Raw genomic sequence first — 25468 nt, forward strand, 5'->3', positions numbered from 1 at the left:
AGACAGCTTCCGGGTCATGTGGCCAGCATGACTAAGCCACTTCTAGCGAACCAAAGCAGTGCATGGAAATGCTGTTTACCTTTCCGCCGGAGCGGTACCTATTTATCTACTTGCACTTGACGTGCTTTTGAACTGTTAGGTGGGCAGAAGCTGGGACCGAACAACAGGAGCTCACCCCGTCTTGGGGATTCGAACTGCCAACCTGATCGGCAAGCCCTAGGCTCTGTGGTTTAGACCACAGCGTCACCCGCGTCCCTTTTAATACTGTTATTAATACTATTAATAATTCCAGCAACAGTTGCTTCTGGCAGAGGTGGATTTAAGGCACTACAACTGGTCCCATCCCCCCCAGAGCTCTGTGCCAAGAGGGCGTCTTCCCAGCTCCTTCCCAAAGCCTTATTATTATTATTAAAGATTTTCTTGGTTTACAAAATTATATGCTTTGTCTCTTTTTACAGGTTGTACAGTCTTTCTTACAAATCAGTTACATTAGTTGTGTTGAGTACAGTATAAGGTTGGGGAAGAAGAGGGGGGAGAGGAGGGGTGGTGAGGCTTATTTTTTTTGTATAGTGTACGTGTGGGATTTTGTGTCGGTGTCAACTGGGTAGGTTCTCTTTCTGTTTGTTTATTTATTGCATTTCTTGGTTGTGAGAGGTATTGGAGGTTAGGGTGTGGTTGGTTGTCTGCAGTGTTTGTATTTGTGAGGGGGAAAGGGCTTGTTGAGTCAGGCAAGCCAGATTGATTTGTATGCTGTCGGTGGACTCTTGTTGTTGTCTTGTTGTGCTGTGTATGTGATAAAGGGGAACCATACTGGGTTCTCTATTTAGTGCTTGCCCAGCATTGATAAGGAGCTGGGAGGGCTCTGGAACCCTGCCAGAGCCTCACACCTCCTTCCCCAAGCCCAGTGCCTCACTTAGCCAGCTTTGGGAAGGCAGCTTTGGGCCGGGAGTGGGGGAGGGCATTGTTTAGGCTAGAGACAAGTTTGGGGAAATTCATTCATCCCTGTCATAGGTGATCTTGAAACCAACCTAGACAGAAGAGCAACAATATATAGGAGTGTATACCTTTTGCTGCCCATCTGTCAGGCTTCCACAGGTGCACCTGGTCCAGCCCTGTCTCTACCTAGCTGCAGGATATCCATCTTAACTAGCAGGTAAGTCTACTCCTGAACTGCTGGTGGGAGCATCTCAAAACAGCCAGAAGCAGGCATTACTCAGGGAAGAATGAAGTAGATACACTCTTAGCACCAGCAGGAGATCCAGAATGTTCACTTACAGAACATACATTTTCGCTTGCATTAGCCGTTCCAAGCAGTTTTAAGGATCCACAAGAAAAAAATTAGCAGGGTTAAAAAAAATTTTCTTAAATAAATCATGAAGGAGGGAGCGCTCTGTTTCATTCCCACAAGCCAGCCAGGTTATTGTCTTCTCATCCCCAGCCTTGGGGTCAGCTCTCTGTCTCCCCGCTCACTACCTGATATGCTGTGGGAGTTTCAAATCAGCTCGGAGCCTGAATGCCACACCGCAGCAAATGGTAAATAAATAAATAAAAAGAAATTTAGTGCCAGCATCAAACAGCAAAAGACACGAGGGAAAAGCTGCCTCAAAAAGATTGCAGGGAAGCGATCCACTTGATAAAGAGGTATAATAAAGATCAGGGAGCACATTCATGGAGATCACATACCCTCCAACATTTCTCCAGTCAAAATAGGGGCATGGCCACTAGTCCCATCACCTCCTGGCAAATAGAAGGGGCAGAAATGGAGGCAGTGGGAGATTTTACAGTCACAAAATTAAAAGACGCCTTCTTCTTGGGAGAAAAGCGATGACAAACCTAGACAGCATCTTAAAAAGCAGAGAAATCACCTTGCCAACAAAGGTCCATATAGTTAAAGCTATGGTTTTCCCAGTAGTGATCTATGGGAGTTGGACCATAAAGAAAGCTGGTCGCCAAAAAACTGATGCTTTTGAATTATGGTGCTGGAGGAAACTCTTGAGAGTCCCGTGGACTGCAAGAAGATCAAACCTATCCATTCTTAAGGACATCAGCCCTGAGTGCTCACTGGAAAGACAGATCCTGAAGCTGAGGCTCCAATACTTTTGCCACCTCATGAGAAGAGAAGACTCAAATCAGAAACCGGGATGGCTTCTATAAATCCAGGACTGTCCCTGGAAAATAGGGGCACTTGGAGGGTTTTGCCTCCCCATTCTGAAGGAGGAGCCAGAGTGGTCCAGCTTTAGTGGGGAGGCTGTTGTCAAGGCAACCATGACTCACCCAGCTCAGCCTATGTGACATCACACACTGCTGCCTTCAAAAGCACCAACTGTAACTGATCAGCATTTGGTAGTGAGGAGCTGGACCATAAAGAAGGCTGATCGCCGAAGAATTGATGCTTTTGAATTATGGTGCTGGAGGAGACTCTTGAGAGTCCCATGGACTGCTAGAAGATCAAACCTATTCATTCTTAAGGACATCAGCCCTGAGTGCTCACTGGAAGGACAGCTCCTGAAGCTGAGGCTCCAACACTTTGGCCACATCATGAGAAGAGAAGACTCCCTGGAAAAGACCCTGATGTTGGGAAAGATTGAGGGCACAAGGAGAAGGGGATGACAGAGAATGAGATGGTTGGATGGTGTTCTTGAAGCTACCAGCATGAGTTTGATCAAACTGCAGGAGGCAGTGGAGGACAGATGTGCCTGGCGTGCTCTGGTCCATGGGGTCATGAAGAGTCGGACACGACTAAACAACAAGGAAAAAATGATACATTTTGGGATCAAATCAGAAACCGGGATGCCTTCTGTAAATCCAGGACTGTCCCTGGAAAATAGCAACACTTAGAGGGTCTGAGACCTGGGGGAGCAAGGTGGGGTAGGGGGTTGCAGGTAGGTAGTGTTAGTGAGCAATGCAAGCAGGGGCAACAGGCCCTGGTATTTAAAAAACAAACAAACCCATAAAGAGTTATATGAGCTCTCCTCTGGTACAGAGAAGGAATGCTCAGTCTAAAAATAAATAACAAGATGTTGTATGTGGGCTGTGGCAGTCAGATGTCTGTTGGTTCCCCTTCAACACATCCGGGCAAATCTGTTTTTTGTATCTTCCAGGTCTGCGTTGCTCCTGTTGATTAAAATGTGGGTAAAAAATCTCCATTCCTCTTCTCTTCCAACACCATGTCCAGCTGGGTGGCAAACTCTGCTGGAAACGCTGAGTACTTTATTACTATATCTTTTCAAAGCTGAGCTCCACAAGGCCCCAGGCCAGCCATGAAACCTCTTTGATACAACTGCAAATTCACTTTTAAAAATAAAATAAAATGTAAGTATGGATGCAATGAATATCCTGGATGTTTGTTTCCCAAAGGCAAAAAAAAATTTTTTTTTAATGCATATTTATAATTGAGGATAAGCATCCCAAGTAAAGCAATAGTTATCACAGGTCTGTCTGTGTGTGAGAGAGGGGGGAGGGGGAGAGAGAGAGAGTAGGTGAAATGGTAGGTTTTGCAATCCTGCTTTATTTTATTTTTACTTCCATTTATGAATTGCTTCCAATAAAAATATCTCGAAGCGATTTAACAATAAGAACATCAACCAAGAGGGCAGCAGCAGCAGTTTCATATATGAAGCAATCCTCAATCTAATACAGATACAGACCAGGATGGAAAATAAATACATCTCCACTGAAAAGTCTTGGTTTAAAAAGGAATGTCTTCAATAGGCACCGAAAGGACAATCATCTGACTTACTATTATTTTGACTACTATTTTTACTATTACTATTATTACTATCACCATCATTGTTAATCTTTATTATAGAAATTGTGTCTGTCTGATATATTCAAGAATGAACAGGATTTAGCGCTTAATATTGGGGCCATGAACTGGCCAGGACCTGGGGCAAATCTAGGGTTGCCATATTCTGAAGAACAAAAAAGAGGACACATTTGTCAACTTCTACTTTTAACTATGGATCTCTAAGACAAGTTTTGCCACCCCAAAACTCTTCAACACCAATTGAAACAAATTCCTTCTTGAAGAATTTTTTTAAAAAACCTGGGCAATGCCAACTACATATATTATGCAAATAGAGTAATTTTGCATAATTTCCCACAATCTGCACATTTTTAGATTGAATAATTTATTCTATTTCGCTAATCACAAGGAGGAACGAGCACTTATTGCTAGGAATCAGACAGAGATCCCTCTGGGGTCTGCACCTTTTCAAACAGGGTGTCCCAGTCTTAAGGACTAGAAACTCACTTTGGTTGTTGTTGTTACTTTGGCGTTTGCCTCTTCGTTTGAAAATGTCTGTACAGGGGGAGAGAAAGGGTTAATATGTAGACCAATAGGAAAGCCAGAGGCAGAGCCTATCTGTTTATAAAAGGGCTTAGCCCAAGGTTTGGGTGTGGGTAGTTGGTTGGTTTTAATGGGTGGGTTGGTTGGTTGGTTGGTTGGTTGGTTGGTTGGTTGGTTGGGAAAGGCAGTTGGAAAAGCAGTTGGCAGGCAGTTGGAAATAGACAGTTAGTGCAGTTGGTTCTTGTGTGAGGGGAGGTAGAAGAGATAGAGACAGGATAAAAATAAGACTAAGAAGGTAAAGAGTAACAACATTTTGAATGCAGTTAAAGTTTATTTGTGTCTGCAATAAACTACGCTCATCTTTGTTAACTTAAGAACCTGACTGAGTCTAAGTGATTTACTGGGGAGGACATGGTTGGTGGCTGCGGATTAGTGGTGTACTGGTCAATAGTCCATGAGACAACCCGGGGGCTCCATACAAACGCCACAGTTACAAACTTAGATATTCAGGAAGCTGTATGTTGTGGTCACTATCACATTCTGGAGCAGATCATGGCATATTCATACGATTATTTAGGAAGCCAGAAGGAAAAGAGGCCAGCATTCTTTAACTAATCCCTCCATTCTCCTTCCTGAATGACAAAACTGCAGACAGCTTGACTGTAATGAGATTTGACTGGAAAATTCTACCACTGGTGGGCTCTGGAGCTTCACTGCACAGCCTGCTGGGAAAGATCTGCCTAGGTCATACATGTGAGTGCATCACGGCTGATCATGCCACCCCATGACTGACACTCTGGCAGAAGCCCATGCAACTGTCCTGAGTGATGTGTAATGATGGTTTTGTCAGGCCTGGTGCAGTTGGCACCTTGGCAGAAGGTCATTCGTGCATTCCCCAAATGAGCTTTGTCAGGCTTCCGTTGGTTGAGTTGATTGATTGACTGGCAGCCCAACTGAGTGGCAGAATCGCCTCTGTGTCGCCGTGGCTTGTCAAATCTTCGACAGGTGCTCCAAGGAACCTGAAAGATGCCGCTAGCCAAAAGGCAGCTACAGTGACGGGTCACAGGAGGAGCTGCGGAGCCAGGAATGTTGCTGAGAAACCAGCAGAGCAATTCCATTAGCAGCGAGACCAGCAATTCACACCAGGATTGCAGGAAGCAGCTCAATAGTGAGTCAGATCAATGACCCATCCTGCTCTATATTGTCAACATTGACAGGCAGTGCCTCTCAAGGGTTTCAGGCAGGAAGTCTGTTCCAGCCCTACCTGGAGATGCAATTGAGGTTTGATCCTGGGGCCTTCTGCATGCGAAGCAGATACTCTGCTGCTGAGCGACAGTCAGTCCTCCTAAAAACCTGAGCTGTGCATGGTCCATTTGACTCAGAGTTGGTGTTTTCGGGTCTCCCACAATTCAGTGGCCTTGCTATCATTATTTAATCTAAGACTGTGGTTCCCAAACTTTTATTTGGGGGAGACACCCCCCTTGGTTCCATAATTTCATCCCCAGTGCCAACTACCCTATTAAAAGCATTCAGAATAGTGGTTTGCATTACTCAGGAAGATAATAACACAATAAAATACAAAACAGTAACAATTAATTGCACATTTATTCAAAATCCAATTAAAACTATTCTGTTTAATTAATTCATCAAAACTGATGAACTTGATGCCAGCTTTTCAAAGAATAATAGTCATTTACACCTCTGGCTCCCCTTACCACCCTCTTACCTCTTAGTGCCCCTACTAGTAAATCCTACTACCCCCATCCCCAGGGGTTCCTACTGCTCACTTTGGGTACCGCTGGTCTTAGCCATTAATAATCCATTTCCTGGTAGCAACCCGGATGCAGTTAGCATTCTCCTGGAGATGTGATTGTTTTGTTAGCTACACAAAATTGGTATGACCAGGTTTGGAAGACTGCACTTCTAGAAAAATTAACAAAACATTGCAGTGTAGTCAGAGGTGACATTGCAGGAGGTCAATTTTATAATGACTGGTCTCAGTTCATTTTTTAAATTAATTCCTCACCTAAAGAACCTAGACAAAGGCCCATCTAGTTCAGCGCCCTGTTTTCGCAGTGGCCAACCAGATGCCTTTGGAAGCCTGTAAGCAGAACTGTACTCACCACCACCTGAAATTCCCAACAACTGGTCTTCAGAGGAATACAACCTCTGGCAGTGGGAATAGACCATGGCCATTGTGACTAGTAGCCATCAGTAGCCTTGTCAACCAGATGCCCCAATGGGAAGCCTTCACGCAGGACATGAGCAGAACAGCAGCTCCCCCCACCTGGGATTCCCAGCATTTAGAGGCATACTGAAGTGGAGGCAGAACAATGCCATTGTGGCTAGTGTTCGTTTATTGCCTTATCCTCCATGAATTTGTCTAACCATCTTTAATGCCATCCAGGTTGTTGCCCATCCCTGCAAGTTGTGGCAGCGAATTTCAAAGTTTAGCTGTCCACAGTGGGAAGAAAGACAGAAATACAGGTTAGGCAAAGAGACTGTTCCAAGAGCTTGATGGCCAGAGGGAGATTTGAAGCTCTTTTCTTCCCAGTCCTGGCATAAAACTCTTAACTCAGATCCCTACATGATGGACTGGGGAGGCACCCCAATTCAGACTTTCAGGGTAATGGTATTTAAAGAAGAATCTAATACTGTATGTCAACAGATCATATCTGATCCTGTGCTAACTCTACTTTCACCAGGAGTGATAGCAAGCCATGTGCTTTTTTATTTCATAAAATATATACACTGCTGCATTGTAAAAATAGAAAACCTCAAATAGGTTTACAAAAAGATAAAACAACAGAATCAAGAAAAAGATACAATAACTTTAAAACATACAAAAAGTTAAAATGCTAAAACTGATTAAAATTCACAACAGCATGTCTAAGACTTGCCTAAATAAGATTTTTTTTAAAAAAAATGTGTATAAATGCCTGACAGCATTCTTGCTAGCAATGACTAGGATGGAAATGGCAGCCAGATGGAAGTCAGGCTCAGGTCTATCTGCCCCAAACTCGCTTGCAATGATTTGGGAAATAGTATGATCGGAGCAGCTAACTCAACACAGTAGAGTGGTCAGAGGCCAAGCAAAAAAATGCAAGTTTGGGGCAACATGGTTTATGTTTCTTACTTCTCTGGTCAAACCTCCAGTGATGCATGTATCCTTATGGAGAGATACGATTTCATAAAGGACTTTCACTGTTGTGTATTCTATGCAAATGAATACTCCAAATGTACTCCATATTAGTTTGGGTTTGTTTTTATTGCTGTTTCTTTATGTGTAGGAAAAATTGACAAAATGTATTTTTTTTAAGCCTCTGCCTCAGATGTGTGGGGAACCTGCAGCCCTCCATCTGTTGTTGGACTCCAGCTCCCATCAGCACAGCAAGAATGGCCAGTGGTCAGGGATGATGGGAGTTGTAGTTGAGCAACTTCTGCAGGCCCAAAGACTCCACACACCTCCTCTAATTGCTTCACCACGCTGGTTCATGCATCACTCCTCAGCACTTGTTTCCTAGAAAAGCAATGTCTGTTTGGTTTAATTTGACTTTTTCTCCTGTGATTGCATTATCTCTGGCAAATTGTCTAATTTTAAAAGACAAACACAAGCCATGTACATGAGGAATGGGAACTCCTGAATCAAAGATATAAGTTCTGCATTAAGAAATTAATTAATTTTATTACGTTTACAATCCACAATGCCTCTCCTTCCCTTCAGCTCGCCTGGTCTCAGTCAGCTTAGGGAGGGGAAACTGTTTTCATTCCCTTCATGGCAAACTTTTGGGAGCCACATGCCAGTAGTGGGTGGGGCCAGAGGCAAAAGTGGCCGGAGCAACAAATAGAAATGTTACAGTAGTGTAGTTTTTACAGTACTGTAATTTCTCTCTCTCTCTCTCTCTCTCTCTCTCTCTCCCACCCACACCCTCACCATCTGCTGTCCAGGAAAGCAAGAATTTAAGGACACATCCCAGCTGCAAAGCAGGGTCCCTTCCAACTCTGCAATCCTATGGTTCTCTAGATAAGAACAACACAGAGCAGTTGAAAAAAACGGTCTCTCCTCTCTCCTCTCAATATCTAAATGCTACCTTCTACACCATACTCTCCTTTTCTTTTTCTCTTGTAAAGTTTTTTTTTTAATTTCATGTGGTAATATATATATATATATATATATATATGCTTTCGTAGATTTTCACGGGTACAGGAATGCAGGTTTTGGTGTCTTCGGGTGTCTTCCCGTGTAAGAGTTGGGGTGTCTAGGCGACGTTTCGACGAGGTCTCACTCGTCATCTTCAGGCTGGTGCTTTCGGCTTCTTGTTTAAAGGCTCTGTTCCAGTAACAAGAAGCCGAAAGCACCAGCCTGAAGATGACGAGTGAGACCTCGTCGAAACGTCGCCTAGACACCCCAACTCTTACACGGGAAGACACCCGAAGACACCAAAACCTGCATATATATATATATATATATATATATATATATATATATATATATATAAAACAGAGAATAGTAATTTTAACAACAGGTGAAAATTAAAAGATGAACAACAAAACTACAAATTGGCACATAGAATGAGTCCAGTTGTACTTGAATTAAAATAACACAGTCCAAGTAAAGACTACCAGCATTATCAGATTATCAACCCTAGCTCCAGATTTGCTAGGCTTGTGATGAGGGTTGTCCTGAAAATCAAGAAGAACTTTCTGATGGTAAGAGCCATTCAACCGTGGAATGGTCTCCCTGGGAAGGTGGAGGACTCTCCTTCATTGGAGGTTGGATGGCCACCTGTCATTAATGTTTTAGTTGAGATTCCTGCATTGCAGGGGACTGGACTAGATGACCCCTTGGGCCCCTTCCAACTCTACAATTCTATTCTTTTTATACTTCGGTATCTTCCCATACTCTCTTTGAGCTCCCCAAAGAACGCATTGCAGTAATCCAGCCTGGATAGAACCAATGGTTGTGTCACTGAGTCAATAATGAAAATAACCATATCATTCTTCCTTTCTGGTTTTCTAGTTACTACATTCTACACTCACTGAAGTTCACTGTCTTTCATGGAAATCCCACAAAAAATGCATTTCAGTAATACAGTGGTATCTCAGGTTATAGACGCTTCAGGTTACAGATGCTTCAGGTTACAGACTCTGCTAACCCAGAAATATAACCTCGGGTTAAGAACTTTACCTCAGGATGAGAACAGAAAACGTGCAGCAGCAGCGGGAGGCCCCATTAGCTAAAGTGGTACCTCAGGTTAAGAACAGTTTCAGGTTAAGAATGGACCTCCAGAACGAATTAAGTTCTTAACCCGAGGTACCACTGTATAGCCTGGACAGAACCAGTGCATGTGTCAATATATAGGGCATGAAACAGAACAATAGAAACAACCTTTCTCAGTATCTAGTTGCCACCAATTGAAATTTCCATACATTATTTAAGAGCAGCCCCACAAACAAACAAACAAACAAACAAACAAACAAACAAACAAAAATGCATTGCAGTAATCTAGTCTGGATGGAGCCAATGGACATGTCACTGAGGCAAGGCCGGCCTTCTCTAGATAAGGTGCAAACCAGAACAAGCATATTCTCTCTCCCTATTGATCTGCATTTTTCCTGCCTCAGGGGTTGCTGAAAGCAACCTATCGACAGCCCCTGGGCCTTGCGCATCACCTTCGCTTCCCACTGTTTCCCCCTCAATAGCCTCCAGCTCCCACGTTTCCGTATCAAATCCCAATTTCACCCCTGTCCGGTGTGGCTGCTGATAGTGGCTGGTGGGTGGGCTGAAAGTGTCAGAGGAATTCGCTCCAACACACTCTCCCTGCTCTTTGGCTTCCCAGTCATGTGCTGCTCCAAAGAAGGGCTGAATAAACAGCTCAGCCGGCACCCCAAGCTTTACCGCCCTTCCAATTTCACTGCAGAAGAGCCAGTTTTGTCGTGCATGAATTGGCTGGCGGAGGCCAGGCTGCATACCAACTTGCCCTGTGTTCAGATAAACCTGGGAACAGTACATCCAGGGGAGGCAGAACACGGTCATCATGCCTAGTAGCTGTTGATTAGCCTTATCCCCCACAAATGTGTCTAATACTAGTTTAAAGCATATATTCCAGCAGCTATCGCTAAATCTTGTGGGTGCAGATTCCATAGTCTAGCTATGTGCTCAGGGCCGGCCCACCTATAAGGCTCAGTGTGGCAGCAGCCACCTCAGACAGCAGGTTAGGGATAGCTGGGAAGGGCAGCAGATCTGGCCAAGGAGCAGGCCACTCACCACCTCCTGTACTTGTCACTTGCTGCCTCGTCTTCCACCACTGCCACTCATCCCCAGCCTCCTTTTTTCTCCCCACTACTACCACGTACAGAGTGCTGGAGCTTCTCCCCTGCTGTGTCTAATCACCTCAGGTGGGGGTGGAGGGAGCACCTGGGGTGCAATTTTCTATTTTGCCTCAAATGGCAAAATGTCCTGGGCTGGCCATATACGTGCTGAATGAATAAGGACTTTACTTTGTCTGCCCTGAATCTTCCAACATTAAGCTTCATTGGATGTCCATGAGTTCTAGTGTTATGGAGAGAATCATCTCCCTAACCACTTTCCTCATAGTTGTGTTGCTCCAACTCCTTGAAGGAAGTCAGACTATCCTCCACCAGGGCCAGGGCTTTTTCAGTGATGGCTCCAGCCTAGTGGAATGCGCTGTCCCACGAGACTAGGGCTCTGCAGGACTTGATTTCCTTCTGCAGGGCCTATAAGACAGAGCTATTCCGCCTGGCCTTCAATTTGAATTAGCCTGATCCTCTATTCCCTTTCCCCTTTCCCCTTCTATGAAGAAACCCTTTCTGGGACCACACATTTAAATTCTTCCCTGGTCTCCTTGCTGGCCCTAGTAGGACCAACTTGACCAGTTAGCCCTGGTGGTCATTGGATGTCTATTGACTGTGTTTTTGTCGTCCCCCCCCCCAAAAAAATGACCCCTGAATTTTTGAATTTTACTGACATTGATGCTGCATTTTATGTTGTATCCTATGCTGTTTTATGCTGTTTTTAAGTCACATTTTAATCAATGTTTTAAATTTGCTGTTAGCTGCCCTGAGCCCAGTTTTTAAACTGGGAAGGGTGGAGTATAAATAAAAAAATATTATTATTTTTATTATTGATTCTTTTGGTTGCCTTTTGAACTAACTCCACCCATTGAGGCACACCAATGACTCTTTCTGAACAAGAAGGGGTATACAGTATAGGTCTTTTTTTTTACCAGTTGACCCTTCCTGGGGCTAAAGCTCAGTGGTAGAGCTCAGTGGTTCAGTTCCTAATGGCATCTCTAGTTAGGGCTGGGAGAGACTCTGAAACCCTGGACAGCCACTGCTGCCAATCAGTGCAGACAGTATTGAGCTAGATGGGCCCAATGGTGTAACTTTGTGTAAGGCAGCTTCCTATGTTTCTGGGATGGTCCACAGCTCAGTGGTGGACCCCTAGTAAACAAACAAATAAATAGCCAAGCAAATAAGACTGCAAAACAAGAGGAATGTTATGTAAGGTGAGCACGGAGTGGGGAGGGCCCTCGGCTGGCCACTCTGAATGTGCTCTTTCCATAGACAGTTATCAGAACATAGACAACCAGTAATGGGTATTGCATTACAGTAGCTGTTGCAGCTCCAGGGTGACTGGTCAGGAGCTGTTGCCAACCCCCCATTCTCAAATCTTTCAAATAATAATAAAAAAGCAATGGTCTGATAGGTTGTTCTTCCACCACCACCATCCCCCAAATTTGGAGTCCTTTATAAGAGCAGAACCCAGATCCAGCCATAATCCCAATACTTTCTTTCATTCATGCATGCTTAAGGGAAAACACAGATCTATTTAAACAAGAAAGGAGAAAGGGGGGGAGGGAAGGATAGAGGCTTAGCTACCAGCCATCTCCGCGCGCCCCCCACCCCTCGCTTGCCCGCCGCTCCCAACAAGCAGCCAAAGCAAAGTTTCTCTAGTCCTGGGAATCCACTCCCGGCTCACGGATTCAGCTCCAGCTGTCAAAACCCAGGTCAATATATGTTAATGAGGCTTTGAAATTCCTGAGCAGAGGGAGTCACTTTTAGACTTCCTAAGACCTTCATAATTCACGGTTATTCTCTAGCGCTTTCTCCCGATGCTTTAAGAGAGAACGGGGTGGGCAGGGGGGAGGAGGAGAGACGGAGTGAGGAAAATATATTTAACAAGAGAAAGAGCGAAAGGGGCTTAAATTATAAATGAGGGCTAAGTTTCCAGAACCTTTTGCAGAGTGTTTGTACAGACAAATTAGCAGAGCCGGAAAGCGCCGTCGAAGGAGACAGCAGGTGCATACCAGTGTAGCGTGGGGCGATTTCCACCCTTAAAAAAAAAAGTGGGGGAATGGGGTGCATAGACTACAAAGGTGGCTAGTCCAGCTCGAGGTCAGCCTCCTCGGTTGCGTAATCACGAGGTGGTTTCTTCAGGATGCCACTGTCTGAAGCCTCCCTCACGTGCACACGCGCACACAGCGATCCCATCAGTAAAACATAGAGATGATCACGGTGACTGACCTTCCATGGTTGCTGAAAGGATTGCTGAATGAGGTGTCCAAGGTGTTATGAATACTTTTTAAAAAGAGTGGGAAAACACTTTACAAATTAAAGACAGGCCTTCGTTTTGGAGCAAGTGAAGGAACCAAATTGCTGCCACATATTCATTTATTTCATAAAATTTATACACCACTTGATAATAAAATAAATAAAATAAAATAAATAAAATAAAATAATTGGTTTGCAAAAAAAATAAAACAAAATTATCGCTAAGAAAAACTGATAACAATAATTTAGAATGTTCGAAAATTTGAAATAACAATAGACTAAAAACAGATGAAAACTCGCATCCACTTTCCAAGCATCTGGACAGACTTGTCTAAGCAACAGTATTTTAAGGTAAAAGGTAAATGACCCCTGGACGGTTAAGTCCAGTCAAAGGCGACTTATGGGGTTGGACGCTCATCTCGCTTTCAGGCCAAGGGAGCCAATGTTTGTCCACAGACAGCTTTCTGAGTCATGCAGCCAGCATGACTAAACCACTTCTGGTGCAACAGAACACCGTGACAGAAATGCCATTTACCTTCCTGCCACAGTGGTCCTATTTATCTACTCGTGCTTTCGAATGCTAGGTTGGCAGGAGCTGGGACAGAGCAAAAGGAGCTCACTCCGTCACAGGGATTCAAAGCCCAAGAGGCTCAGTGGTTTAGACCAACAGTGTTTTAGCAAGCGCCAAAAAGAGTATAGTTGTAGCACCTACCTGATGTCATTAGGCAGGGAGTTCCAAAGTGTAGTGGCAATGCCATACTAAAAGATTGAGTTCTTACAAATGCAGAATGGGTATTTTGTTGCAACTGTAACAGTGGGCACATATCAGGTAAGGCAATATTCCCACTCGCTGGATCATCACCTTGTTGTGGTTGGTGGGACCCTTGTGAGTGAAGCTGTCGGGAATCTTGTACTAAGAGGAAGGCACGCTTGTCAAATCCACACCATGATCAACTCCTGCCCAGAAACCAATGTCCCCCACTGTGGAAGGACGTGTGGATCCAGAATTAGCCTCCACAGTCACTTATGGACTCATTGTTAAAACCGTATTTATGGAAGACAATCTTACTTGGCTACGAGGGATTGCAGAAGAAGAAGAAGGCAATATTGTGGGTAAACTAGTCCCAAGCTGTTAAGGGGTTTATTTACTAATAGAATATACTCAGGGGCATAGCCAGAGGGGCAGGGGGAAGCTGCACCCTCCCTAAATCAATTTAAAAAATACAAATCTGAGGTTCTGCCCCCCCAAGCCTGCCCCCCCCAAAAAATCCTGGCTATGCCCATGTATGTACTTATTTAAAATACTACTTATTTCATTTATCATTTAAAAAAATAAATAAATGTACACTGCTTTTCAGGGTGAAACCCAAGTTAGTGAAGTGAACTCTGAAACAATCCAACAACCCACCTAGATATGCAATAATGATTTATTCCTATATATGTGGAAATGCATGGTGCTGCCACACTCTGCAGTTACCACAGCCACCAACAGGAACAGCAAGCAAGCTGTATAATAGAGTGAGGAAGTACTGTTAAAGCATCTCTCCCCACCCCCACCCCACCCTCCATTTAACACGCCTACCTACAGTGGGGTTTAGCAAGCTGCCCTGAGTGGTCCCTCCCCCTCCTCTAAAAGGAGGTGGGGCTTAAGGTGAGGGGGGGTTCAAGTGAGTTTTCATGTGAGGGAGGGGTTTCAGGTGTGGGGAAGGGCAAAGAGGTAAGTGGGATTGATGAGCAAAGCAAGCAGGGGGTGGCAGCTCCCGGTTATCAATATTTTGGTAATTTTAGAATTTTATTGTGCCTGCTGTTTTTAAAGTCTGCTTTTATTGCTACTTTTAATGAATATTTTATGCAAACCACTCAGAGCTGCTTCTTCTTTCTGATTAAGTAGCATGCACACCTTGCTGAATAAATAATAAATAAAATGCAATGTATCAGTAAAACTGCAATAAATTCCTAAAAGTAGGGAAAGGCTGTAGCTCAGTAAAGAAGATAATCTACTTTGCATTGAGAAACTCCCAGGTTCAACCCCCCCATTGCATCTCCAGGTTCAGAGCTGGGAAGAACCCTGGGAAGAGAGCTGCTGCCTACCACTGAAGACAGCACTGAGCTAGATGGATCAATGGTCTGACTCAGGATAAGGCAGCTTCTTGAGTTCCTAACAGAAGCATGAGAGAACTACCTATTAGAGGGTACCTTAATATTTTTTGTTTAAGGGCCACATGAGTGGAGTCAGAGGCATCAAGACTTTGCATGATTGGGCATGCAAAGCAGCAGAGAGCCCCCTGAACTCACAGAGGAACCCCATGGAGTGTGTTGTACCAAAGGGTCTCCAAAACCTGGATTCCCCACTACCTGAAAGTTTGTACCTCCCTATGCCCGAATGCCAAGATCCTAAGGTGAGCACCTTCTCTTGCTCCCATCAGCATCAGCGGTGACAAAAGAAAAAGGACCTTTTCTGCACCTGCTCCCATATTGAGGGATTCCTTCCCAAGAGAGGTCAGACTGGCTCCCTCTTTGCTTTCCTTCCACCAGCAGGCTAAGACCTTCCTGTAAAAGGTAAAGGTAAAGGGACCCCTGACCATTAGGTCCAGTTGTGGCCGACTCGGATTGCGGCACTCATCTTGCTTTATTGGCCAAGGGAGCCAGCGTACAGCTTCCGGGTCATGTGGCCAGCATGACTAAGCCGCTTCTGGCGAACCAGAGCAGCTCACAGAAACGCCATTTACCTTCCTGCTGGAACAGTACCTATTTATCTACTTGCACTTTGTCGTGCTTTTGAACTGCTAGGTTGGCAGGAGCAGGGACTGAGAACGGGAGCTCACCCTGTCACGGGGATTCAAACCGCCAAATTTCTGATCGGCAAGTCTTAGGCTCTGTGGTTTAACCCACAGCGCCACCCACATCCCTCACTTTCCTGTAAACTAAGGTGCAAATGATGCTGATCACTGGGCTGCTGTCAGGGCAAAGTGGATTTTAATGACTGGGTTGTGATGTACTTTAACTATAGTTTTTCAACAGGTTTGTTTTTATGACTTTGTATTTTATAATGATGTTTTTAAATCCCAGCTTGGAAGAAAGGCAGGATATAAATCCATTAAGCAACAACAACGGCCTTTCCCAAAAGGTGTGTTATTATTTTTTATAAACACAGAAACTCTTGCCAGAAGAAAGGAGCTGATTCTCTGTAGGTCTAGTTGACTTTGCTGTCGGCTTCTGTTTCATCGCTGGGTGCACAAAGCAGGCTCCCTTCCACCCTGCTGCCTTGGGTGAAGAGGTGAGTCTTACAATGAGTCCAGAAAAAGACAGAGACACTGCTGGGCTCTTCCTGCTCTCCTTAGGGAAGCCATGTCAGAGCCATTGCCCATCTCACGGAACTCGTTCTGCACAGGGACGCTTGTGGGAATAGCCCAGGAACGAGCACAAACAGGTGGACAAGAAGTACAGATTCCTAAAGGAAACTGCCTTAAGAAACTGTGTTTGTTTATTGCAGAGGAGAAATCTGATTCAGCACACTTTTAAAGGAAAGCCTACCTAATTCCTTCTCAGTTGAACAAAACATGAACAAAAGGCAGTCTCTAGCTGCATGCTCAAGTTAAGCAGAGAACATGCAGGACCTTGGACAGCTCTGAGGGATCCTTGCTTGCTCCTCAGTTTGCTGCAGGGGATGCTGTCTCTGCAGAGAGCCGGAGTCTGGGAGGACTGCGTCCCTGGAAAAGTGGGCTGATTGGTTCAAGGGCAAAGCAAAAAAACACACCCACCCAGCAGTGGAGAAGTGGTGAGGATAGATCCCTATCTCCTTTTAAAAAATTGTCCTCCCCACTCACATATTTTCTCTCCCCCTTGGCCCTTGTCTTCCATTTCATACAAATTTGAAGATGACCCATGAGAGCATAAGATGATCCTGCTGTATCAGGCCAGTGGCCCGTGTAGTCCAGCATCCTGTTCTCACAGTGGCCAGCCAGAAGCCCCAATGGGAAGCCCAGAAGCAAGACACAAGCAAAACAGCACAACTCTCCCCACTTGAGATTCCCAGAAACTAGTATTCAAAGGCATGATGGCTTTGATAGCAAGTATAGAATATAGCTGTGGGACATGGGTGGAGCTGTGGGTTAAACCACAGAGCCTAGGACTTGCCGATCAGAAGGTGGGCGGTTCGAATCCCCGTGACAGGGTGAGCTCCCATTGCTTGGTCCCTGCTCCTGCCAACCTAACAGTTCGAAAGCACGTCAGAGTGAAGTAGGTAAATAGGTACCTCTCCGGCGGGAAGGTAAACGGCGTTTCCGTGCGCTGCTCTGGTTCGCCAGAAGCAGCTTAGTCATGCTGGCCACATGACCAGGAAACTGTCTGCGGACAAACGCCAGCTCCCTCAGCCTATAGAGCGAGATGAGCACCACAACCCCAGAGTCGGCCACAACTGGACCTAATGGTCAGGGGTCTCTTTACATTTACCTTTATAAAATATAGCTATCATAGCTAATAGGAATTGAGAGCATTAGCCCATATTGTTACCTGCAGGTCTGCGTCATCACATGTGTCTAGCCTCTAGTTTTGCCTTAGTTCTTAAAAATAAGACCCATCAATGGCTATGAACATCCTACAAAAATCTTCTAGGCTGGTGTTAGGTTCAGGCCACTCACCCAATGTAATAAACCCATCCAGTACAAAAGGTTTAACTAGGCAAATGTCCAACTACTGTCCTCCTACTTTGTACGAACTCACCTGAGCTCCTTATTTGATAACCTAGCTTTTCTCTTAAGAAAAATAATCATACAATCTATTTTGGTGTGTGTTTTTTAAAAAAAAGATCCTGTTAAGTAGGTAAATCAACTTCATTCAGCAATGCTCCAGTTCTGCCATCTAGCGGTGAGATTCATTGCAGCACACAACCATTTTTGAAGGGACTTCCATGGCTGACAGCAGCCTTTGGAAGAACTGGGAGCAACTTTCCCTGTAGTGCCATGCACTGGCCTGAATTTCAAAAAGGTCAAGAATTCAGCCCAGTTGGAGGTGCGTGTGGAGGAAGTGTGTTCACTGGCAAAAGAGGGCATGAACCATATCCCCTTGTTTGCATTTGGGGGGACATGTGGTGTCTTCAGACCAGCCCTAGCATTAGGCAGGATGGGGCGAGCACCGCAGGAGGCAGTTGGAAAGGGTGGACAGCTATTTATTTTATTTTATTATTTTAAATAAAATAAAAATAGCTTTTTAGTATACAAAAAGTTGAGTTAGAGGTGACAATGATAGTTTACAAAATTATGCATGACATACTTCTAAATACCAGTTATTGCAAAGCACAGGAGGGGAGAGGGCTCTTGTGCTCAGATCTTTCCCACAGGCATCTGGTTGGCCTCTGTGAGAACTGGATGCTGGACTAGAGGGGCCATTGGCCTGATCCAGCAGAGCTCTTATTATGTTCTGATGTAGGACATAGCTGTGAGTGACACGCAGTCTGAGCTGAGCACCCTAAGCAAGCCTGGTGCTTTCAGGTGCTCTGATGATATCCCATTGCTGGCACTGAAGTAAGGCTGCATACACACCATACATTTAAAGCAAATATCCCTGGATAGGGATAGACTGAACACAGTTGTCCATACATATGTAACCTTGCAGCTGCATTACTGCAATGCACTCTTTGTGGGGTTGCCTTCAGGGTTGGTCCGGAGGCTGCAGCTGGCGCAGAATGCAGTGGCTGACTTGCTTGTGGGGGCAAACTACAGCTAGCATACAAGCCCCCTGCTAGCAGGACTTGCACTGGCTGCCAATCTGCTACTGAGCCAAGTTCAAGATGTTGGTACTAACCTAGAAGTTCCTACAGCTCAGCATCAAGTTGCTTAAGAAACCGCCTTATCCTTTATACACCCAGTAGAACACTGCCATCTCCTGGAGAGAGTTTCTCCTGCAAACTCCAAAGATATGAGAAGCCTGCTCCCCAGTAACTTGGAACAGAGCCTTCAGCGTGGCTTTCCCTGTTCTGAGGAATAGCATTCCTCTTTGAGATGGAGCAGGCAATCACTCACTGTACTTTTCCAAAGCAGCATTTTGGTTCCCACAGGTTTTCCCAGCGCCATAAATTGGTCTTTTACCACCAGTGCCTACGTTAGGTTTTTAGACCTGTTTTAAATGTATCTGCCGTTTTTAATTATCTCATGTGTAAATCACCTCGAGACAGTTGTTTAGAAAGCAATTAATAAATCACAGATGGGTATGATGATATTAAGAATCATAATTTAAAGCACAAAGCTTCACCCAGGAAGCCTAGGAACTGTGATTTACATATAATCAATCCCCAGCACTCATAACAAACTAGAGTTCTCAGCATTCTTTAGGGTGAGTGCAAATGCAATTTCTGTCACTTTACACACCCTTCTCACTAGAACCAGGAGTGTTGTGTGTGGAGGGGGTGTGTCACATTTTACTAGCAACCCCAGCTCTGGGCACAAGCTCTGGAGTCCCCCAAATGGAGTCACAACCTTGTTACAAGAATTTTAAGGTCTCAAATATTGAATATTCTTAAATGCACACATATCTAAATATATGAACCATGTGTCTGAAATAGTATGGGAGAACAATCCTGAAGCCATTTTGATTCTCCCACATTGACCTCAAATATTCCTCTGCAGTAAGGGAGGCAAATGGGGAAAGCCTTCCCATTGTCTTTTGCTTGCAAACCCTGTCTTAAAGGGCGTATTTGTGTATGAATCAGGTGAGCCTGTGACCTGAATTCAGGAACTAAAGTATTAACCATCACAAAAGAATAGCCAGACTGCACTGGTAATGCAATCAGTGAGCATTATCAAGTATCCTGACAGACAGGATTTCTGCTGTAGACCACTGCCTCCTGTGATGTATGTATGATGTTTTACAGGGGTGGTCTTGGGCAACAGGGTGGACAATTTCAAGGGTCTATATAAGGGCTTGCGCACCATTGTTCAGAGTCCTCCTCCCTCCTGCATGTGGTGAGTGGGTATCCTGTTGCAACAGTTTATTTCCTTTAATAAAGATCAGGCTTACTAGCCGCTTTGCTTCTTAATATACTCTGGTTGGCCTCTGTTATTTTCTCCTACTGATAGGGAACCCACTTAAGGACTCTATTCAGGCTCTTGGATACCCCATAAGGGAAAAGGAGCAGTTTTTTTCTTATAACATTGGACATATTAATGATTTATATGAAAGGCTTCTTTGCTGCTTTGGGGGGAAATTGCTTCACGATCAAGCAAAAGGGAGCATTAAAATGAAGCAAATTTTACCACCGCCAAACAGAAATGGGATAAAAACCAGGCTGCAAACACACCATGCATTTAAGTCACCATACATTTAAGACTCCCCACCCCACCAAAGGATTTTGGGAACTCTTGTTTCCCTCTCACAGAACTATAATTCCCAGCACCCTTGAACTACAGTCCTGTCCTTTTAAAGATGTTTCACCATTATGAGGTCTAGAAGCTCTTGTTTTGTTTAAAGACAAATTTCTACACATGGAATTATTTTTCTCTTCCAGAAACAAGCAGGCCTGGGCAAGAGGTTGATATCAAAAGTTGAAATCAGAGACTCAAAGCTTTGGGAGACACCAGTGGGAAGCAGACGTTTGTTACACCATAAACACATATTGTGTGTTGCAAGGAAGCTGGGAAAGGAAGTCTGGGTTTTTGTCTGGATGTGTACAGTATTTTGCCTTAGGCCTAATTCTGATCTTTAGAGGTATGTGTGGAAGAAACAATGCCATTGTACTTTGATTTATGTAAGCTTGTACAAACCTTCTAAGTTTCTAGTTTACAATGTTTTTCTGACATGCTTGCCTGCATTTGCTCTTTGTTTTTTAAAGGGCCAAAATTGCTAACAGTTCCCTGCCTGGTCCCCTGTGGGGGAGGAAACACTGACCCGCCATGCTCCAGCTGGAGAAAAGCCTTTACCAAAGGTGCCATGGACTTTGAAGACACTCAAACTCAGGACACAAGGGAGAAACGTGCTAAAAGGAAGGCATGCTTGGCAAACCCTCACATGATCAACTCCCACCTAGAAACCAATGTCCCCACTGTGGATGGACAGGTGGATTCAGAATTGGCCTCCACAGTCACTTATGGACTCACTTTTTAAAACCGTGTTTATAGAAGACAATCTTACTTGGCTACAAGTGATCGCCAAAGAAGCTATAACCGTGGGATAGTAGCTACAGGCCTAATTATTAGTTTGATATTTGCACATGTTCTTGCATTTAAAAACAACGGAATTTGATCTTTGGGGATTCTAACCTAATCTGAACTTCCCAGGCTCTAACATATGAATCAGGGCTTACAGCACAATGCTAACTTTCTGCTCAGCAGGAAGTCCTAATGAATTCACTGGGTTTATAACCAGGTTAGTGGGAGCTAGAATTTCAGCCTTTGAAGTGTGTGAGATGAGGAAGAAGCTCTCCCAATTCATCCCTGATCCAGGAAACAGTTTGGTGGACTAGGAATGCATCATCTGAACTAGGCACCACTGAATACAGAATGGTCCTTGTTGCAAGATCCCTTTCAGTCTTGCTATGAAGGCACAACCAGTGTTGCTGGCCTTCAGTGTAGCACTTCCTTCACTCAAAAATTGCCTTTTTCTTGTTAATCTCAAGGTATTTGGGGCAAGGTCCAGGGTTGAGGGGGATCTGGGCAGTGTCTGTTAATAAAGTATAGGCTGCTCTAATCTTTATGATGGATGGCGATAGCCCATGGTCCTCCAGTTGCTGCTGTACTCCAACAACAGTCTGCATTAAGCTTACCAGACGTCCCCATTTCCCGGGAACAGTCCCCAGATTTACAAATCAGTCCCCATACAAAATCCATTGAAGTTGAAGTGTCCCCGGATTCATTGAAAAAAATCTGGTAACCTTAAGTCTGCATGGCCAATGGTCAGGTTGTAGTCTTAATGACCAGAGCCAGGGCCACAGGTTCCTCATCAGTTAGATCTCTACAGATCTCTATAGATCTCTATACTTGTACAACTAAGATTTCTCACCCCCAAATGGATTCCAGTTGGTCACTGAGAACAGGATGCTGGACTAGATGGGGGCTATTGGGCTGAACAAGGAGGCTCATATGTGAGAGTCAGGCTGGCTTTGCAGTTCCCCTTCTGAAGAAGTGAAGGTGAAAGCAGGAAGACTCTGTAGATTTAAACCAGGAGGCTCCCTTACTTTTCATTTTGTATCTTGCACAACCAGCCAAAATAACGGTGGTGCATTAGAGATTCTTTCCTCTGGAACACAAGTGTCCATAGCTCCCCCTTAGACAGATGGGCAAATGCTAAGTTTCTGCCTTTAAAAAATGCTTCAATCCTCTTAGGTTACACAAGATAAATACAAGTGAATTTGACCTCTTTATTATTATTATTCCAGGTGCAAATTCTGGGGTATTGCAAAATATATTTATTGGTGGATGAATAGAAGAAATCTACTGGGCAAGATGAAAAAATTGGCAAGGACCTTTCTTCAAAGGATTTTGAGGTTTTAGCACAGAGTAGCTAGCTGGATCTTCATTCGCACTGCCGTAGCCCTTCAGAGGGCTAAAAAATGTAAACAAAAACAAAAAACCCTAAACGTAGACGGTTCGTCTCACCCATGAAGGCGGCTAGATGGATAGATGAGGGCTACATAAAATGGAGGCTTTTCACCAAACCTATAAATAATTTGGTGGGAATCAGTGCCACAAAATAAGGCAAGTACGACTAGATAACTGTCTAGATTCCAATTTGTTGCCATTTGCTGTGAGAGAACCTTCACAGACAGAAGCATTTTACCACTGAATACTAGATACCAACAGCTACCTGCCTGTTTGTGACATAATATAGCCACAGGGAACCTACTGTTCTCCATATCTTAATAGACACCTAACTCACATCTGCCCCTGCCAAGCATGGACAGTGGTCAGTGAACTGTAGCAGAACAGTATCTAGTGTGTCACAGGTTCCATCATTCTTCTGGCATCTTCTGAGTGTCTGTCAGATGGGTATTTGGTGTAATACAGCAAGGTTGTTCAGGTACACAGGCTCATCTGGGTCAGATTTTTACTGCCCCCAAATAGCAACTGCATAAATCTACAGAATATGGGGCACTGCTCCAAAATTTATAATGTATGCAAATTTCCAACAAAGTAACAAGAATGGCTATAGGTGAAGATGGATTTTAGAAATCTGAATTGCCAATGGACTTTGTTCTGACTGCCCCACCTGAAAGAATTGTTCATGAAACCCAAACACACTGTCCCCAACCACCCACCCACCCACTTCTTTTTGCTACAGCATAGTAGTGGATAGTAGTGGCTTTTTGCTGGGAGGGACCCAGCTGCTGCACATATTTTCTCCTGCCTCTGTTTCAAGGGATGGTCCTCCCTCTAGCTATTGTAATACTGTGGTGGGTTGGCTTGTTTCAAAGCAGAAAAATCCCTTTCCCATAGTACAAAAGGTGCGCTAGATCTATCGCTCAGATAGTCACGGCTCAATCTGGGAGGCGACTTCTTTAATTACAACAAGAACGCAAAAAAAAAAAGACGTGGGGAACACCTTGACACCAAAAGTATACAAACAGGAATATCGGATCACAGTAGTTTTTGTTTTGTTTTTTAAAAAAATGTGTCTTAGAAAACCATTAAGGAAACTTAAAGGCGGCAAATACAGTGCCCACATGGTGCTTGGCAAGCCAGCTTCTATATGTTTCAATTTCTGGAGATTACAAAAGAAAGCAGAACAGTGTTTCGAGGCAAAAAAAAAATACATTCCTTGATGAAGAATGCTCTAGTTATCAGATTATCAGTGCCTTCATGAATTCTAAAAAAAAAAAAGTGTGCCCTTTAAGAAGGGATTGTTGGGCACATACATAAGATGCTGGCAGTTTGGTTTTATTCTCCCACGGAACCCATGTTGAAAAAGTCAGTCCCCAGACACCGAGATGATGTGTTTTCCCTGCCCCTCCTATTTCTACCATTCTTTTTTCTTCTCATCCATAGACACGCCACCAGGCCCAAGGGCTACCACCAGCAGGAGGCCTCCGATGACGGACATGGTCTGGAAGAAGTCGTACTTGAGGAAGTCATGCATGGGTTTGTAGACTGGGATGGTCCAGAAGGCGTTGAAGTAGATGTTGATGGCAAAGAGCCAGATGACCAAGGTCAAGGCGGCCAGTTTTGTCTTGAAGCCAACAGCCACAAGGATGATCAAAGCTGTGCCCACAATGTTCTGGAGGATCTATGGGAGGAGATGGGACAGAGAAAAGTAGAATTCAGCAGAGGCTGGTGTAAGGGAGAAGAGGGCATCTTACCCCACCTAACTCAGCCTCCCCTCAGCCAGGCCTCACCTGCTGGCCTTAGGATTTGCCACCATTCTAGGGGGAGGCAGCCCTGGCTGTCAGCCTCCTCCTCCTTAGCCTCCCAGGTCTTTGACAACAGGCATTTTCAGTGGTGGAATGCATGCACACACACCCACACACCCAGGAAGCAGACCCTGCGCCATCACTGTCATGTTTATCCAGGCTTATGGTTTTTAACTGGGAGGGTAGTTAAATCTATCTGTTGGGCTTATCCTTTACATGCAGTGGAATAATAATAATAATAATAATAATAATAATAATAATAATAATAATTTATACCCCGCCCATCTGGCTGGGCTTCCCAAGCCACTCTGGGCGGCTTCCAAAAAAAATATTAAAATTCTGTAATACATCAAACATTAAAAGCTTCCCTAAACAGGGCTGCCTTCAGCTGTCTTTTAAAGAAAAGAGAGCTGCTTATTCGCTTGACATCTGATGGGAGGGCGTTCCACAGGGCGGGTGCCACCACCGAGAAGCCCCTATGTCTGGTTCCCTGTAACCTCACTTCTCGCAATGAGGGAACCGGCAGAAGGCCCTCGGTGCTGGACCTCAGTGTCCGGGTAGAACGATGGGGTGGAGACGCTCCTTCAGATATGGAAGGACACATTCCTTGTAAATACATTATTTTAGTTATCTATTGCTGTTTTAAAATCTGATATTAATGTCTTTGCTATTTTATTTTTACTGTGTGACTTGCTTTGAGGCAGCTGAATGCAAAAAAATATGGCCAATGCATACAATAAGTAACAATAGCATCTCATTAGGAAGGAGGGTGAGGAGAAAACTATCATCGGTTGACTCTGCCTGCCCATCACTTGCTCTGGCTCCCCCTGACATTGGCCTCCCTGCTTTCCACCCTACCAGGATCAATAGGCACCTACCAGTGCTGGGAATAGGAGGAGGTGGAGGAGGAGGAGGCAAATTCTATACAAAAATACCTCTCCCACTAATTAAAAACAAATTATTTGCAATGTTTGGGCCACTTACCGAAAAGAAGCTAGCATCAAAATGCAGCAGCGTCATAAACATGAGGACCAGCAACACTCGTCCACCCAGCTGCATGTACTGCTTAGGGGAACTTTCCCGCATGGTGGGGACTCCGGCGAACATGCTCTTCCCCTCTGACCGTGATTCAGCCAACAGCAGCAGCAGACCACCCCCCAGAGCAAGGTTCCTGTAGACGGTGAAATATGGTTAGTCCAAAACACACACACCTGAATACCTACACCATGTGTGACAAGATTCACAAAGGGCTTGTGCACCAACAAAAATTA

General features: G+C 44.5%; 1 protein-coding gene and 1 long non-coding RNA gene across 5 annotated transcripts in view; one reads left to right on the top strand and one right to left on the bottom strand.

Annotated features, from left to right (window-relative positions):
- LOC310698367 lies at window positions 1–23566 on the top strand. Of its 2 annotated transcripts, XR_014521462.1 has the most exons (4): window positions 1–4583; window positions 5294–5456; window positions 20364–20563; window positions 20688–23566. It is a non-coding gene; the product is annotated as an uncharacterized lncRNA (long non-coding RNA). The 2 variants fall into 2 exon arrangements; XR_014521461.1 differs by having other exon boundaries at window positions 20364–23566.
- Window positions 23328–25468, bottom strand: part of SURF4 (surfeit 4) — a 22046-nt gene continuing 19905 nt past the window's right edge. For all 3 annotated transcript variants that reach the window (XM_083485380.1, XM_083485381.1, XM_083485382.1), the window contains 2 exons: window positions 25182–25368; window positions 23328–24073 (listed from right to left, as the gene is read on the bottom strand). In XM_083485380.1, coding sequence (XP_083341506.1) covers window positions 23807–24073; window positions 25182–25368 — 454 coding nt within the window. In that variant the 3' untranslated portion in view covers window positions 23328–23806. The remainder of the gene's footprint in view (window positions 24074–25181; window positions 25369–25468) is intronic.

The sequence above is a fragment of the Podarcis liolepis genome (genome assembly GCF_965112155.1).
Source record: "Podarcis liolepis genome assembly, chromosome: Z".
In the NCBI taxonomy this organism is placed as follows: Eukaryota; Metazoa; Chordata; class Lepidosauria; order Squamata; family Lacertidae; genus Podarcis; species Podarcis liolepis.